General features: G+C 42.2%; 1 protein-coding gene across 6 annotated transcripts in view; it reads left to right on the plus strand.

Annotated features, from left to right (window-relative positions):
• The window catches only part of PTPRF (protein tyrosine phosphatase receptor type F), a 376,749-nt gene that overhangs the window by 118,468 nt on the left and 240,405 nt on the right, over positions 1–17,876 (plus strand). For all 6 annotated transcript variants that reach the window (XM_058842176.1, XM_058842175.1, XM_058842174.1 and 3 more), the window contains one exon: positions 11,954–12,115. In XM_058842176.1, the coding sequence (XP_058698159.1) occupies positions 12,031–12,115 (85 nt within the window). In that variant the 5' untranslated portion in view covers positions 11,954–12,030. The remainder of the gene's footprint in view (positions 1–11,953; positions 12,116–17,876) is intronic.

Genomic DNA, 17,876 nt, shown 5'->3' on the forward strand with positions numbered 1-17,876 from the left:
TGCCCATTTCTTGACAAGGATCCAGTGATACAGCAAGTCCTGTATGTGATGAGTGATATTCCCTACACTTTCTAAAATGTAGTGCTTTGATGCAGAAATTGTGGGATGAGTACATTCCAAGCATAGACTGGCCTCCCTTCTGCAGTGTGCATACTAGCAGCTCCTTCTGCAGGACCGTCCTGACCTTGTTTATTTTGGACTTAGGCACCGTAAAATAGCTTGTTAATTGCTGCTCATTTAGAATTATAATTAGGTGTTACCAGATGAGTTCTGTAATACACAATTAAAATGTTATAAAAAATTTTGTGGCTTTTAATACTTCATTTATTGGTTAAAATTTAATTCAGGGTACACTGATTGCAAGCTCTCTGTGTATGTGCATAATTATTAAAACCCACAAGGGTAAAACCAAAGCAGGTTTGAGTGATGCAGAATCCATGCACTGCCTGGAGGTCAAGCAGCCAGGGATACGAGCTCTGGCATCGGGTGACTTTGTCCTACTTCTCTGTAGCCTGACTAAACACAGGACTTGTGTGAATGTGGGGTTGTGTGCTCTTGCTGGTTGGGTAAAACCACCCCTCAGCTCAGGTCCACTTTAATGGGCTGGGCACACATCTAGAAGTGATGGACCCAGAGCTGCAGACTTGGAGCACACAAGCTTTCAGAGGGAACGTTATCAAAGCCATTTTGATGCGTTAGTCTGCAGGTAAGAAAAGTCTTGGACATCTGGTGCCATTGCATATCCAAAGGTAAATGCTTCACACTTGTAGCATCTTCCCCATACGTCACTAAGAGCTTCAGAGCCATTGTTTCTTGGCAGCTGAGGAGTTGCTGTGCTGCTGTTAATTTGTTTGGTTTTGATGAACAAGGTGCTGCATTTCGTGTTGTTAGCCCCACAGCAGCATCAGCCATGTGGAGGAAGAAAGGGCTGTTCCTTTTCTTGGAGCTGTACTTAACCTGGTCCACCTTAAGCCTTCTTTTGTTTTTTATGAAACTAGGTAATATCTTTCCCCTTTAAGATCTGTTCTGTTTTTTTGCTGGAAGCTTTTTTCCCTTTAGGATTTTACATTCTGGCAACTAACAAATTAAAATAGCTTTCCTCCTAACTACGCTAAAATGTACATTGAATCTGATTTCAACGGCGCCAAATATGTGTTTCAGCACACTAATGCACGAATGGATTGAGAAAACAGCTAGCAGTAATTTTCCTTCCTTAGGTTTTACTGAATAGTATCCCAAGAAGCTGCACATTATGTATTATCCTCTTTATGTGTTACTCAAGGTCATGTAAAGGTGAAGGCCTGGAAGGAAAGAGTGAATAATTTCAATAGTAAAGCTCAAAGTTGCTGCGGATGGCATATGGGATGTCTTATTTTTCAAATGTCTTTCCATCTGCCATTGGCAGAAGTCTCCATTAGAAAAGGGCAGTTTTGTGTGAGGTACATAATTTATTTATTTTTCAGGTTGATCTTTTATTAGAATTCAGGTTTATCTTGACACAGACTGTTAGCATGGGACCATTCTCCTGGAAAAAAGAATGCCCAAAAGTTATAAGATCTGAGTCACACAAGAAGTGCTCTCAAAGTTTGAGGAAGAGGAGCTTTTTAAGACTGAGTTATAAAAATCAAAAGCAAACTACTGTCTTGCAGAAGCAGATGTGTTGTGGTGGTGAAATTTGTTTGCCTTTTTCCTTTGAATACTTTACTTAAGGTTGAATTGCAGAACTTAATTTTTTTAGAGCCACAGGATGTAATGGAGGACCACCAAGAGGTGAAGAATGTCCCTTATGGCTCTGTCTGTGCCATGTGTGTGCTCTGCTGAATACAAGAATGATATCTCCTGCTGCCTCTCCAGTGCAGAAATAAACAAAGCCATTGGAAGTAGCTACATAACTGCCATGCACTGAATACCCTTGGTTAGGAAAGCATGCCTTTTCTAGTAGTCAGAAAATTGCTGGATATAAAAAGCAAAGTCACACATAACCTGTGATATATTTAGCATGGATTTTATGGTGGATGAGGAGGATCTGTGGGAGGTTCAGGTTCAGGCAAGATGCAAGGAGCAGCAAGTGCTGTGGAGGGGTGGTGATGAACCCAACTTACCTGAGAGGTACTAATGTTTACCTTTGCTTTATGTTTTGGATTTCTTTCTGAGGTTGGCAGAGGCAATTACCAGAGGTTCATTAACATGTGCAGAATACTGCTAGCCTTCCCGCCTTTTCTCATCTTTCTAATCCGAAGCAGATGAGGGTTGTACATCCTTGATAAGGTGCCAGCCAGCACCAGTCCACAGCCATGTGGAGCCTTCCTATCTGCTGCCTTTAAATGCTCAGCACTTGTGTGTGGTCCCCACATAAGAATTTATTTGCAGAATGTGAGCATGGAATCAGATTTTGGCCTGTTTGAAGAGTCCTGGCACTTGCTGTGTGGCATGAAAGATGGAAGATGGCTGGTCTGTCCAGAAAGTGTTGGATTTGCTTCAGCCTTGATGCAGCTGTTATCTCAGTCCCTCTGGACAGGAAGTAACTAGAAAACTACAGCTTTGATCTGGCAAAGAAAGAAGGCTTTTAAAATATATTAATTGATTTTCGTCCATCAAACAGTTTTGATCACACAGCCTCAGATCTGAGTGAGACAAAATCTGATGTGTGTATGTTTTGTGTGTCTTACTGTATAGAATGTGACGCAGAAAACCTGAATTTAATTTTTAGTCTGAGGTGCTACTGAAGGAGAGAAGTAGTTTGGAATAAAAACTTAGGAATAGAAATCCTTGTACTAAGAGTTAAGATTGACTTGCTACCATTAAATCAGGATTTGACAGTTTGCAGACCTTTAGTTTCTTCATCTTCAATATGCATTATATTTATTACACCTAGGGCTTTTTTTATTTACATCTCTTTTTATGGCTTAGGTGCTGTGTCATGTATGCCCCCTCAGAGGCTGTTTTCTTTGGGCGAAGCAAAACTAGGGGGCCTTACTAGCAGGAAAAAATAAAAAGGAATAATCATAAATTTAGCATCTTATTACAATAAGCTTGATTGCATCTTGGTTTCTTTAGAGGTTACAGAAACAGTTTTCATTTTTCATACAGAAGGCAACTGCATGAAACTCGTGCTTTCATAGTTCTTGCTTATTAGTTACAGAGGGAATTTCTGGGTGCTGTCTTCCAAATGCCAAAATGCCTCCAGAGCGAGCAAACTTCAGGATGCTGGGGGCGTTCTGCATGGAGAGAATTCAGTTTAATAAATGTAATAAGTCCGTTTACCCTACTGGGCTCTGTTAACTACCTGCATATAAACTGAGCACACATAATGTTTGGGCAAAGGTTATAGAAGCAGTTTGCAGGAAAGGCTGGCTCCAGAGCACACCGAAACAGCAGCTCTTCTTTTTTAGCCCTCAGTAACACACACAATAATGGGGTTCAAGCAGTATCTGTGCTTGAGACAGTAATAACAACTATGATATAATTAACTTCAAAGCCCTTTGGGAGAGAATAATTCCAAAATCTAGCATTGAAAATGTTCATAGTTTCACAAGATGAGAATTACAGGAAGTTTAATTGGACACATAAACCCTCCAGTAGGGCATAAGTTGTCTGCTAAATGATGGCATTAGGAAGAAGCCAGCCCTGTGGCAGCCTGCTGCTGTCTTCTCCTGCACGGGTTAGAGCTGGCTGACAGGAGTGGCTGGGACAGGCAGGGATCCCGTCTGGTGGAGCCGTGCTGCTCCCCAGCTGGTGGCGGCATGTCTGGGAAGGGTGGCAGCCAAGATGTATTTGAGAACTTGGCACTTTGTGTGCTTGGTGAACCTGTGGAAAAGGATTATTGTCTCTGTGAGCAGGACCAAAGCAGTAAGTCATTTTTTACTCCATTGCCACGTGTGACAGTGGCTGTGAGACATTGTCACCAGCATGTGTGTTCTTTCCAGAGCCTGGCTTAAAATAGCTGCAGACACAAGGAGTTGCTCAGGATTGTTTAATCACTACTGTCTTCATCAAGATGCTGCAGCATCAGCAAGGTTGAAGGTGTTTGTGGGCTCCTCACATAAGTCTTCATGAGTGGCCATGACTGCGGTGGATGTAGGGCATAAATACATCATTGAACTCACAGGGATGAAGAAGATGAAAACGTTGAGAATGATGGTAAACTTTAGAAAAGAGTAACTTACAAGAAAGTGAACAAGTTAGTGGAAGCATCCGTAATATTATAATGGAAAAAAGTAAGAATAGGAAAGAAAAAGGGAGGCTGCAAGGGGGAGTGAATCAGTTCCTTGAAGTGGTTTGAAATCAATAGAGGAACATAAGAAAACAAACTGGGAAAAGCAGTTAAATTAGCAAGCAGTTAGCTGGGAGTAATTTGCTCTAGGTAGGTGGCAGGCTTGAGAAACTGAGATGAAAATTTGGAAACCCAACTCTCATTTATCAGTAGTACAGTGTATAAAGTAAAACGAGTATAAAAGGAAAATTGAAAGATCCAAGGTGGACTTTAAAGAACTGCTGACTATATATAGATGATAAATAATTTAGGCAAATTGGTGCCATTGTCTTGTGTGAAAATTTGTCTTGGTGGATGATGGGAGGTTAAGGAAGGCAGTTACGGAAGAGGAGTGTGCTGCCAAAGAGGGAAATTACTACTTTGCATCAGTTTTTAACCACTGAAAATGTTGTAGAAGACTTGGTACTAGTATTGTGCCCAGTATTTCTAAATATAAAAGCTAAGCAAATTCCAGAAATTGAGGTCTTGGCAAAAGCAGATTTAGAATAAGCTGTTAATCTGAAAAGCATTAAGTGAGCAGACCCTAGTAGGATGCTATGTTACATAAAACATAATTGAACTTCTAGCAAAAGTAAGGTATTTTTTGTTAAAAAAAACAACTTCCCCCTACCTCCCCCCAAAAAAGTATTTTATGTACCTTGTATTATGATTGGAGCAAAAATTACTGTAAAAATAACACAATACAGGGAGGTCATGTTCTCACAGGGTCCAACTTCGATGGATTCTGCAAAGGAAAAATTCTAGAAGTTCCTCAAAATCTTCAAGCCAGAGAAAGGGCTTGTTTAGATTCTGGGAGGTCTCTGAAAAATTTTGACACCGAGGCCTCTAAGGAAGCTGAGTAGATACGTGGGTAGAGTAAAAGCATTCTTACAAAGAGGAAACTGATTTAATTTTGAATTAGAATTGATTTAGGATTTAGTTTGGCTTTGAGCCATTAGACATCATGCAAATCCTTGAAGGGATGGAAGGACAGATTGTCTCTCATCTGGTCAATCATTTGCATTCTTGCAGTTTTTGTTAAAATTAAGTTCTGGTGCTCAGTGGATCTTAGGTCTGCCCTGCCTTGCATGTTCTGTCATTCTGAGAGATGCAGAACTGGTGTGTTTGGCACTGCTGGAGCTGGATGCAGGGATAACAGGACCACAGCTGTACAGTCAATGGCACTCAGCTGTGGTGTGTTGTAAGCAGCAAGCCCAGAAGGACCGTGTCTCTCCTTCTCTTTAGTTCAAAACCACCTGTCTGCACCCTGGATGTGCAGAACTTAATGCCCTCAAATTGGGTTTAGAGGAGAGGACTTAGTACCTAGTGATTATAGTCCTTGCACTGTTTTCTGTTGTGCTGAATTCAGTCAAGCCACAGTCATTTTTATTGGGAATGTATTGTCACGTGTACAGTAATTTGTAGAAAAAGCACAGAAATTATTGCTTTGTGGAAATGTCTGACTCACAAGCATGTTTCTGCATTAGCAGTTTGCTGATAGTTAGGGAGTAGGTGAATTTAGTTTTATTTTCTGTGGGGCTTTCTACTGCTCTGGATCTGTAGTTCATGCATCTGGATGCCATGCTGGGCCTGTTCTGTAAATGTAGGAGACCTCTGTTGAAAGGCTGCTATGTAGTGGTTACTTGTTTAAAGGAGACTTTACAGCAGGCATTAGGAGCCTTTACACTTGGGTAGGGTGATCTACAGCAATCTGTGCTTAGTGCTCACTGTGAGTGATAGCTGGGCTTGTGAGGCTCAAGGCTGATCTATATTTTAAGTGGATGTTTTAACTTATCTCCATAGTTATTTAACGGGGCCCTTCATAATCCTTGTTCCAGTGGAAAAATTCTTCTTTCTTATCTAGTATTGTCTGCAGGCAATGACACCTTCAGAAATTAATGTCTTCAGAACCAAATGTAGCCAATAAAGGTGATGGGAATATTCAAGTTGTGCTTGTATTCTGCTTAAAAGTGGCTCTGCTCCCCTACTTGGGTCCAATTGGGATTGCATGTTCAGGATCACAGTGACCTGCAGCTGGGGCAGCTTGTGCCTAAACACTTCTCACTTTTTTGTGCTTTATCAAAATAAGGGGAATATTTTAAAAGTACTTCTGAGTTGTTCTTGCTGTTACATATATTGCTCCATACCAATCTGCTTGTATTAGTTTGTTGGTTTGTTTTGGCTTTTTTTTCCCCAGATTATGGGATATTTTGGGTTTTCTTTTTGTTTTTTCCTGCCCCATTTTTATTTTCTTTCCAAATAAGTGATGAAACATTTTCCTTCTGGGAAAGATACTTCTGGGGAGGGTGTGTTTCCCTCTTTTATTTTGACTGTTTACTGAGAATATTCAACAAACACTTTGATTGGCTTTGTCTCATTCTCTCAGTGATGTGTCCATGACTAATTATACTCCTCCACTCCTTTCTTGGTGTTTTGTATCCTTCTTGTACTTACAGATAGCTATCAAATCTTTAGCCTGCCTGTCCAGTGCTTGTGACTTGACAGAGTTTTATCCTTCCTGGTTTTTGAATCGCTTTGCTCATCCCTCCTCTGCAGATGGTTTGAGGGTCTTTTAACTAAGAGCACCACACTGATGCTCTGGGCCTGCTCACACCTGGGTCCCAGGGTGGGTACCTTTGCTCATGTGGCAGTTTCTTTACCTCTTGGCCTTTTTATTGTATTGTAAGCTCATAGGAAGTTCCTCCCTAAATCTATTCTAGTGTTGCCATTGGCGCCATCTTCATATATCTCCCCACTGAATTTCTTTAATACATTCCCTGCATGTGGGAGTTCGGAGTGAAATGAGACTCATTTTGTCTTTTTTGGCCATATTGCTGTACTCCCCAAGTCTCTTTATATTATATTTCTCACAGAAAAGCACAAAGAAATCTATGCTCAAGGAATACTAATATAGTGAAGTGAAACATTGAAAAGTCATTAGCCTGTATGTAACTGCTTCCACAACTTTTAATGTGTGCAATATGATGATCTTGAGTTATATGGTGTGTCATGGTTTTCCTGTTCCTCCTTCTGAGCACAGATGAGGCATTATGTACAGAGCGAGGCAGCTGAGCTGTAGCCAGTTATTGTTCTCAGTTTTAACAGAATAAAGAGCTGCCTTATTGCTCTGTGTGGTGCATGATGGCCATCACTGATGTGGGACCCCAGAGTTGATCAGGTGGTATTGTGTTGATTGGGTCCCTCTGGAGCACTGGTTTCTCTTCAGGTACTTTTGTAAAATACAGAAAGTAGGGGTCTAGAAAGAAAATTTGCTTGTTGTAATTGTGTAAATTGCACTAGTGCTGGGAGAAGCTGATGTAGTTTCAGCCCTGTCTTTGCTATCATCTGGGTGTGCCCAGTTGGTATTTTGTAACCTGCATCCTTGGGCTCACCTTGAGAATGCTCAGGAAGTTTCCGCCTTGACAAACAAACACAATTGTTCCTTTTTGAAAAGACACTGTTACATCCCCAGGTCAGATAAGGACATTGCTTATGCACTGGGCTCACCTTCCCACCCTGTAAGCTTCTCCAGAGTCTCTCAACGCAGTTTCACAGCAAAGGCAGTGTCAGTACTCACGCACACAATGAAACGTGGCAGTTCCATCCATGTACAGGGGTTCCTGGAGGGAACTTTTTTGTGCTGACTTCTTAGATTCTTTGGGTTGCAAAGTAGCTTAACCTAAAAAGCAATTTTAGGTTAAAATAATCTGCAATAGTGCAGTACTTCTGTCCCTGGTTTGGAATGGGCAGGCTTGCTTTGGCGATGCTTTTTTTCACTGTGTCAGTCTTGGCTGTTGACCCACATGACACTTGTTTCAGTTCAGTTTATCTTACAGAAGAGTTCATAGAGGACATAAGCTATGCAGTGCTGGTCTGAAATTCCTCTTGACTCTTTAAAGTTGACTGCTTTTTCTAATCTCTTTGCCGTCTCCTGTGAGACATGCTCATTGCCAGAATTTCTTAGTACCATATGAGCTGTTGGTATTCTTGGCTCTGTTTTAAATGAGTCCAGCTTTTTCTGCCTGTCTGAAAGAATCAAATCGTGTAGGTTTCAAAAAATGTCCTCAAGACTGCCTCTTTTCCATCCACCTGCCCCACAGCAAAAAACTGATATATTTAAATGAAGATTGCTAGTTTTTTGTTATGTTTTCCTGCTTTCTAGCTTTCTGCCAAACTAGCTCTTGGTAGCTCTAACACTGAGTTTGGAGCAGAGGCAGGAGTTTAGTTTGCTAAACTCAAAGCTGTTTTCACAAAGCCATCTGGAGTGCTTAGCCTCAGCCTAATTTTGGGTTATGTAGTCTGGAGTTTATAATATTGCCAGGACCAGATGCAGAAGAAGAAATGAGAATGTACGTGTGTTTTTAAAAAACTTTCTTGTGCTGTGTCTGGGCTCCCAAATGCAATATTATAATTGTGAGATGCTGGCCAAAGCCGTGAGATTAAAGGAGGCCCTTGAGTGAAGGGACTGAGATCATCTGGTGCACAGGAGATCAGTCCAGAAACAAGAGAGTAGGCTGAAGAGGCATGAGGTTGCCGGGGACAAGACACATTATGAATTGTAGGAGCATTATTTGGTCAGTTGCTGTTGTACTTGATTTTGCCAAAGCAATACTGACTTCATATTTGTTTAGCATTTTGCCAAAATGTACCAATATTATCCGGTTTTTAGCTGCTTTCTGTCCTAGGCTGCCTTCTGCTCCAGGAAAGGAAGCCTTTAGTGTTGGTTCAGGATTGCTGTTAAACACTGTCTGAGTAGCTCTGACCCTTCTAGGGGTTAGCTGAGCTTCAGCTGAAGCCCTTGCTTTGGGTATTGTGTTGTCTTGTTGTGGGAGAGCATCGTCCCTTCTAAAAAATGGGAAAGCTGAACCACTGGGAGAAGCTTTTTAATATTTTCACTTTCAAAACAGAATGACAGCTACTGAGATTTATGAAATTTTAAAACATTCCAATTTAAAGCTCTTCAATTATTGAATGCAGGCAACTTTTCCATAGGCAGAGCAACCATGGAAAGAGGAAGTGGGACAACTTGATCCTGTGCAAGGCCAAAGGTGGTCTATTAACTTTGGAGGGACAGACAGCAGTCTGGCATAAGAAAATCTGGCTTTACTACCAGATGGTAAATTATTTAGAGCGCTAAATAGTTGAAAAAGATCAAGTCCATGAAGCATCTGGTAGGGCATCTGACAATTCACCAGTTTTGCATAGTGCATGCTGTACGTATCTCATGGGCTGGAGAGGAAAGTTATAAATCTGTTGAAACTGGAGAGAAGCTTGATCACATTTACTGAAAGAAGAGAGAAATCAAGAGACAGACCTATTCTTTAACTGAGGTTTTTGTGTTCCTGAGAGTTACTTCTGAATGAGGGCTGTGGAGGTGCCATTGACAAGACTCTGAGCAATCTCTGCTCGAGATACACCGTTAGATGAGACACTTTTGTTGTTAATGGAAGTGAGTGAAAGAGAAAAAGCTCTCTGAAAGCTATTCATCCCCAATGTGGTCTGACAAATACCTAAGATGTTTCAGCACCACCTGTAAAACTCGTTCTCTGTCCTAATCTTAGAGAGCTTGACACACATCATTAGTTTTGACACAGTAATTTCAACCCTTCGTGTTTCCCACCCCCTCCCCTGGAAGAGTAGCCTTTTAGGCTTCTGGCTGCTGTTGAGCCAGATGTAATGCTGCTTAAAGTGCTTCAGTGGGTTCCCAGGAAGCACAAATTCTCTGGGCAGCACAAATTACCCCTGTACATGCAGAATTTAGAAGCATAATCACCACTCTTGTTCCAGGCATTTCTTCCTAGTCCTGTGTGGGCCATATCTGGGGAGCTGACTAACACTGGGCCAACTGCTTGGGGACTGAGCTACTCTGTCGTTGGAACAGAGCTTATGCAGCTATAAAGATACAACTACCTGTATCTGTCTTTGCTATGTAAGACGTGTAAATGGTGCTTTTAGTAATCCTTTGGTGAGAGTTGAGTGGGGATACGGAAGTTGGAGGGCAGCAAAAATAACTAAGTGTGTGGCTGGTACAAAGAGCCTCTTCTGTGGTATTCAGAATTTTGCTGTTGAACTTAGTTTGATTTATGCCTTCTCATTGAGACAATAAAAGTAGGATGAGATGATCAGTATTCTCTCTGCATCTAGGTTAGAACTAGGTTATTTTGTAAAGCATTTTCAGATGTCTTGGCTGCAGAAGATGTTGCATAAATAAAGTTTTCTCTGTGTTGTGTGATATTATAACATGTGAAAAGATTTACTGTGCAAATACAGTAACAGAATGGAGAAGAATCATGATCTCCTGTTTGTTAGTACTATGCACTGTAAATATTTGCCAAGGTAGATTCTCTTGAGATTTCTTGTGGATTTCCCTAGGCACGATCATTGCTGGCATTCTTTGAGCACCGTGTTTTTGTCAGAAGTAGACGTGCTTGTAACTTGTGATACTTCCATCAAAAGCTCAGCGGTTTCCAAAAAAACAATGCGCTTCCAAACCTAGCAAAATTCAGAAATATCTTTGTTAGAGCAGTCTTAAAGATGTTTTTGAAATGTCTGCCAATACAAGTAAGAGTGGCATGTTGGGCTATGAACAGTGTGCGCAGTTGCAGGTACTTTGCCTCAGGGATACTCATGGGGTCCACTCAGGCTGGCATCTGCCAGCATGAGATTTTTTTTCACTAATAATGCTGTGTTGCTGAGTTTGGTAACTTCTGCAGCTTAGAGAATCACATCTACTTCTAAATAACTCTTGGGCTTGCATTGAGATGCCTGGCACTGAAAGTGTGAGCCCCTGTCACTGCAGAGTGTGGTTGCTGAGGGCATGGTGCTTGCTGGTTCCTTTAAAGTCTGTTTTAACAGGTAGACCTTAGACTTTGAGATGGAATTACAAAGAGTATATTCTCATTAAAAGATAAAGAAGGCAGATACACAGAAATTACATTATTTTAAAATACTTGCCTTCTTTTGGTTGGTTTTCAAGGAATTTTCTATGATTCAATATTCAAGCAGACACCCAAGTTAAGGCAATTTACAAGATAATTTGCTTTGTTTTGGAGAGGGAATATCCAATCATGAATCCTTTTAGGTAGTCATTGCCTCCATTTTGAGGAGTTTGAAGCTGAGGTGTCTGCTTTGGGTAAAGCTTCTCTTTTATAGGCACTTTCCTTAAGAACATTCTGCTGTGACTCTGGTGGTCCTGTGAGCTGACAGCTGATCCAATTCAGCTTCTGTTTCTTCTGCTTGAACCTGCTGAGGCTTGTCTGGTGTACACCAGCCCAGCTGGATGGTCCAAGCTGTGCTTCACTTGCAATTTGATCGCAAACCCTCCCGACATATGCAGAAACCACGTCTGTCTAGGGCACATGGAAGGAGAGTTACAAGAGCTTAAGACTGTTTCTTGTATGTAATGTGCTGCTTCAGAACTATTTGTTGTGAACAACAGCAACTAAAGGATGCGTTAATGGGCCATAAACCAGACTGTACATGAAGGTAAACTTGGAGACAGGTGCATTTATGACTGCTGACCCTTGAAATCAGCTTATTGAATTCGGAGGCGTCTGTGGTGCTCTACTGCTCGTGCAGGGAAGATGGGTAAATTTCTCTTTAAAAGTATCTGTAATGATGTCTTTGCAATGCAGTTTGGTATACTGGCAGTTAATCTGTGTGTCATAATAATTTTCCTTTTCTTCCTCTTTTGGTTTGCAGGAGTAAGTCTGTGTCTGTAACGCTGGATGTACTGACCACTTGCCTCAGACTGAAGAGGACTTGCTCTACTTTGGAATATGGTGCCTAACTTCTGCATCCCAGTACTCACTGTGCCAGCAGCCATCCTCTGCTGCTTGATGCTGCCTTTAGCAGGAGCGGACAGTAAGTAACATTTTGTTTTGGAAAGCTTGAATGCCTTGCAAAATTTCTTTTCAGAAATATTAAATCTTCTTTGTTCTGGAAACTGAGGGCTAAGAGACAACTCCCCCCAGTCTTCTATTTCCCAATGTGCGCATTGCAGATAAACAGGGTGTGTGTGAAGGGGCACAAGTAGAACTAAAAAGACTGACAAAATTTATTCAAGTGAAGAAGGAATTTCTGTAGTAGCTGCAAGATCAAAACCTGACAGTTTGATTTCTAACACGCACAGATGAGTAAAGAAAATTGGGGGCGGAGGAAGAAAGAAGTATTGGGGTCACAGTAATCCCTGTTACTTTTTCCTTGTTCTTTTGCCAGCTCTCGTAATTTGTGTAGCACTGAGACATCTCTCCTGAGTCAGCAGGCAGTTGCTGTTGGAGAAGGCTGTTGGGGAAGAGGGTGCGAGTTCTTACCTTCTGGTGTAGCTCTCCTACACCTATATTTTGGCAGAATTGGACTATAGTGTTTCCTTGTGGTCATACTTTTAGTTGTTGTGTCCTTGCGGTTGTTCTGATAGTCTTACAGAGTTGTTGTGACTGGCTTTAATTAGCCCCATCCATCCAGGGGGAAATATGTGCACAAAGTGCTGTTGTGGATAGACAAGAGGAGAAAAACATGGCTAATGGTATCCTACTAAAAACACGTTATAGTAGGAATGTCTTAGGGAATGGGTTATGCAGAGAGCAGGGAACTTCATGGCTTTTTTGCATAATCTTGGGGTATGCATTTGTTAAGCAATCCTCGAGTATCTGTGCAGACCCCCTCTTTTTTTTTTAACCCGTACCCAGATTTTCAGTGTCCAGATGTCTGCACATTCATCACAGACTCTGGCAGTTGTAAATACTTCTTGCCTCTGAAAGTACCCAGGTTGCTGGGATGCTTGAGTTGGAGCTGAGGTGACCACGATGCACCTCCTTAGCTGCCAGCAATCATCTCTTTCTCACTCCAGTTTTAGTCACCAGGCTTATAATTAGATATATTTTTGTGAAAGTTGAAATTGATTCATGTTGTTAGGAGCCTGGCTGAATGTAGGAAACAGACTGGGGGGTCCTGAATGTCCTTGACTGAAAGGAAGACCTAAATATAGATAAGCTGGAGAGAAGAGTGAAGGAGGGATGAGAAGAAACGTACAAATTCAGTTCTTTTGTAGTCATTAGGGATGACTTGCACAGGCAGCAGATTAATATGGGTCTGTATGAGTCTGAGCTGCCCAGTTAAACTGGGGGCAGCAGCTGTCTCCTTCTTTAGCTTACTTTGCTGTCTGCTGGTGCTGTTGAAAGGTGCTTATTCAGATCACTTTATGTCTGCACATTGCAGCCCATTTTGGAATCTGGCATAAAGAAATACTTCTTCAGTGTTCTGAGGTGTATAAAGATTCCCTGAAATTTATTATCTGCATACTGGCTCCTTCAAAGGAGAGAAGCATCGCTCACATCACAAATGTGCAGAAGCTGGTGGAGCTCGAGATGTCCTAGGACAGTTCTTGGCCTGAGGATAACTTGTGGCAGAGGTGGTTTGCTAATTTGGTGGGACCCTTCCACGTGCTTAAATTTAACAAAATTGGCTCTGTTTCTGTGTGGTACCTCAGATATGGAACGTTTCCGTGTTGAGTAGCAAGCTTATCTGTATGTATGTCTTTTTCTCCAGTGCAGACAGACTCTGAATTGCTTTTTCCTAATCTGGAAGACAGCTCTGGAGGGCACCGACCTTTTAACCACCACAGCCACCATGGATTAATCAAGGGTTTCCTAGGGTGGAAAGTGTTGCTCTGTGTATTTTAGCAACTTAGATTTTTTTCTATGATCTTACCCACTGCATCTTGCCACTGACCCTCAAAGGCTGGGAGCTGTGTGGAAAGACTTGTCTGCACTGTGCCTCTGCAGGGGCAAAATGTCAGCCCTAAACCCTGCACTTTATGGAACCTGCCATCAGTGAAGCAGACAAGTGATGCAGTAGTGAATCTGGTATTGGAGAGTCCTGATTCAGGACTGTAGTGAAGGGCAAAGGGAAGATCTGACAGTATATGGACACTGGAGCTTCCAGAAGAAGATAGGGAGGGATGCTGCGAAAGGAGCACCCCATGTGCACACTCCTCTGTTTTTTAGTCTCCACAGCATCCTGTTGGCTTCAGTGAAGAAGCATTTATTTACACTGGCCTGGCTGTTCCAAAGAAATCACTGTGATTCTTCCTTTTCCCCATTGCCGTGCTGCTTGGAGTCAGTGGAGGGATGGGCAGACTCTGTATCTGAAAAATGTTGCTGCATTTCCCCCACTAAAAACAAGAGGATAGTAGGAGCACCATTATCTCTGTATTTTCTGGAGTCAGTCCCCAGATTTTTTTTTAAAGGAGCAGGAAAAGGATGCCTGGAGATGGGCTGTGCTGCATCCATCCCTGGCAGTAGCATGGCTCGTGGCTGGGTGCTCAGGGAGCACCCACGACTGGGTTTTCCCTACCTTCCCCACCTGCTGTTGTTGTAACACATCTCAGTGTCACTGCTGTAGCTTCCTGACAATTAAGGCAGCTGGCAGAAAGCTGGATGTTAGTGCCCGAGATAAAGCAGATTTAGTGTGTATTGCCTGGCAGAATTAGCGCCGGGCTGTGCCGGTGCCTCCCCTGGAATCCAGTTCACAGGATGTCAGTGAAGAATGTCAGTGAAGAGGAGTTGAAAGGGTGTCCAGAGTTTAAACTGAGTGGCAGTGTCAGAAAAAGAGGGGCTCTCTGGGTGCCTCCCTGGCAGCAGGAGGGGAGTAGTGGTTTCCTGGCTGCTCTGCTGGGTGCTGGGAGGAGAAGGTGAGTGGGAAGGGGCACATGCGCACCAACGGTGGATGCAGAAGTGCTAATTTGGCAGACAGCTATTTCAAATCCTCCCCAGCTTTTACAGACTGCAATAAGAAACTATTAAATTTTCTCTGTGATCTGACTGTGTTTCTGTCAGGGTGACCCTAATTCCATTAGCGCAGCTCAGAGCTGATTCAGGATGGCTGTTTTACCCATTCTCTCTCAGCTCGCTTGTGTGGGTTTTTTTTATACATTCTGTGCTTCCCTGTCTGTCAGCTTTTGATTGTGCATGGGAAAAATGGCTTTGCAGATTGCAGTTAGTGTTCAGTGCAATTGGCAACTAAAAGATGCTTTTTTTCAACTTTTGAAAATGTGTTATTTATTCTAATAAGATAAAAACCAAAAAAATCCCCCCTCAAAACAAAACGCAGAGAAAATGGGGGAAAATCAATACTGTCATGAAAAATCATCAATAATGTCTTCTGTTGTTGTCTTGGTTTTTTAAAAATTAGGCTTTGTTTTTGAAGTCCTGGACATAGGTTCTATTAGCCAAAGGAAGAGACTAGGTGACCCATCCCAGGCCTTTTCTAACCGCAGTATATTTTGGTTTGTCTTGCACGGAATTTCAAAGGTGCAAGGAATAAAACCACTTCAAAAGTGACCTTGTAGAAGAAAAGAACTAAGGCAGAATTAGGCCAACTACCTGTGAATTGATACCTGGTAAACAAACAATTTGCACCTTTTGATTTCTAGAGGTAGAGCAAACTTGGCTTTTATTTGAGGGGGTAGATGAAACGTGCCTCAGTGAGCTGGTGTGGTCAAGGCGGAGCTTGGGCTCCCACCACCCCTGGCCAGAAGGGGCCTCAAGTCTGAAGTGTCTCAAAGCTGCCCTGCCCCTGAAATAAAGAGTTACTTTATATCTGAAAAATGTAAGTCTTATACATGCAGCTTTTTTGGGTTTATTTTTTTCCTTTTTTTTTTTTTTTTTTTTTTTAAATCAGTGTTTCTTGGGTGCTAATTGAATTGAGGAGACACATTAAAAAAAGAGAATAAAAAGGGAGGATGTGGATGCTTGTGAAGGTTTGGAAAAGAGTACTAAGATGGCTTTTCTAGATATGGTGATGTCTCAGGTCTAAGAGTAGTAAGATGCCCTTTCTAGCTTCAGGTGGGCTCTGTTTTGCCAGGGATTTTGCATTGTACCTGAAGTGTTGTCTAGAGGCTTTGCATGGAAGAGCACTGGAGGGAACATTTGTTATGGCACTAGCTTCTCTTTGTCCCCTAACTCTGCTCTCTGACCTTACTGTTTAGTGTTCCCAAGACCAGCTTCACTCATTTTGACTTCCTGATTCAGCTCTGTTGCCTTTGCTTCATAACATGAATGATGCCTCAACATCAGCTCAACTCCAAATACAGCTGCTCCAGGCCACGCTGTGGGACAGACTTGCTGTTGTGCAAGCCTGGAAAATGGCCAGACTGGGCAGCAGGATCCCATTCCAAAAGCTGGACACGAGGCTTCTCCACTGCTGCCTTGCATCAGTTTCTGTTTCCAGGTTTCCTGTTTGCATGCCTGTCCCCAAACACTGCATCTAGTGATTATGTGTAATTGATGCGATTGGATCCAGGTATTGCAGCAGAGGTAAATACTAATTTTCTGCAATTCTACCTTGACTAGCTTGACATATTCCATCAGCAAAAGGAACATGGAAAATACTGTTTAGGAAAACCCCTGTACCTGAGGCATTGAGGTGGTGTCATTAAGGGCCGGGTTGAAATATTAACCACAGTTATTGTGCAGTGTTTGTTTTTGGTGTCCTTACTCATCATATATAAAAATACATATATTTAGGTAGGAATGGATTCTGCACTTTCATGTAAAATACCTAAATGCTGCCTGCTTGTAGCTCTGTGTTGCAGACATCAAGGTAGAAGGGATGCTGTGAGGATAAACATCATGTTTAGAGTAGACAACAGATCTTTTTCTGCATTTATAGCCCTTTTAGCTCCAGCACTTGCAGACGGCATGAATTTGCTTGGGTTGCTATCCACAACAAATCACAGCATGATGATTTGTCTTTTTTATATATTGTTAAAGCCACCAGCATTCATCAATCAACATCAGCTGACAGGTCAAAGGTCTGCTTAGCCCTAAATCCCTCATCCAGTAGTGGTGAGTATGGAGACCTATGGAGGATGTAAAAGCGGAATAAATATGTAGCGATCTCCTCCAGTTGTCATCTTGGAGCCCTCGGTGAGTGGTGGCTCCTGAACCCAGAGAGGTGCTGTAGTAACTGCAGCCAAGCTTATTTTGGGTTTTACTCTCAGGCTGCTCTGAGCATGTGGTCAGTCTGCAGGGACATCTGGGGGGCAGTGGTTTGCATGGAGATCAAGGTGTAGGCTCTGACTGTTGCCTCTACTCCATGGCTCATTGTTTAAGCCACTCACTGCTGCTGTACAGGGCTGTGCATCCCCACTTGCCATTTGCACCATTCAGACTCTGCTGCGCAGCCAGAAGTTCCTCTTCTGCCCTCACAAGGGACTTCCTGTGATTAAGTATATGTGTAGATTATCCAGCACAGTGACAGATGTTGAGGGGATGATGTATTTAATATTTGTTCTTTGAGAGAGCGTGTGCTTATTGGCTTGGTGATACAGAAAACCGATAGAACTACCTGCTTACAATTTTATCTTCAGTGTAGATTCATAGATTTTAAGGCTAGAAATCAGATCAGAGCAGTCTTTTACTCTGACCTGTGTATCACAGGCTGTAATAATTTCGGTAGTAATTTCTGCGTCAACTTTTTAACAGCTGTGGATGAGCTAGCACGTAGCCTTTGGGAGGCTGTCAAATTATGATTTGAAAACTAAATGATAGAGAATTTACCCATCTCCTATATGATCTGTAAAAACGGCAAGTAATCATTACTTCTCCAAATGTGTATTTATTTC

The sequence above is a fragment of the Poecile atricapillus genome, chromosome 7 (genome assembly GCF_030490865.1).
Source record: "Poecile atricapillus isolate bPoeAtr1 chromosome 7, bPoeAtr1.hap1, whole genome shotgun sequence".
Lineage (NCBI taxonomy): Eukaryota > Metazoa > Chordata > Aves > Passeriformes > Paridae > Poecile > Poecile atricapillus.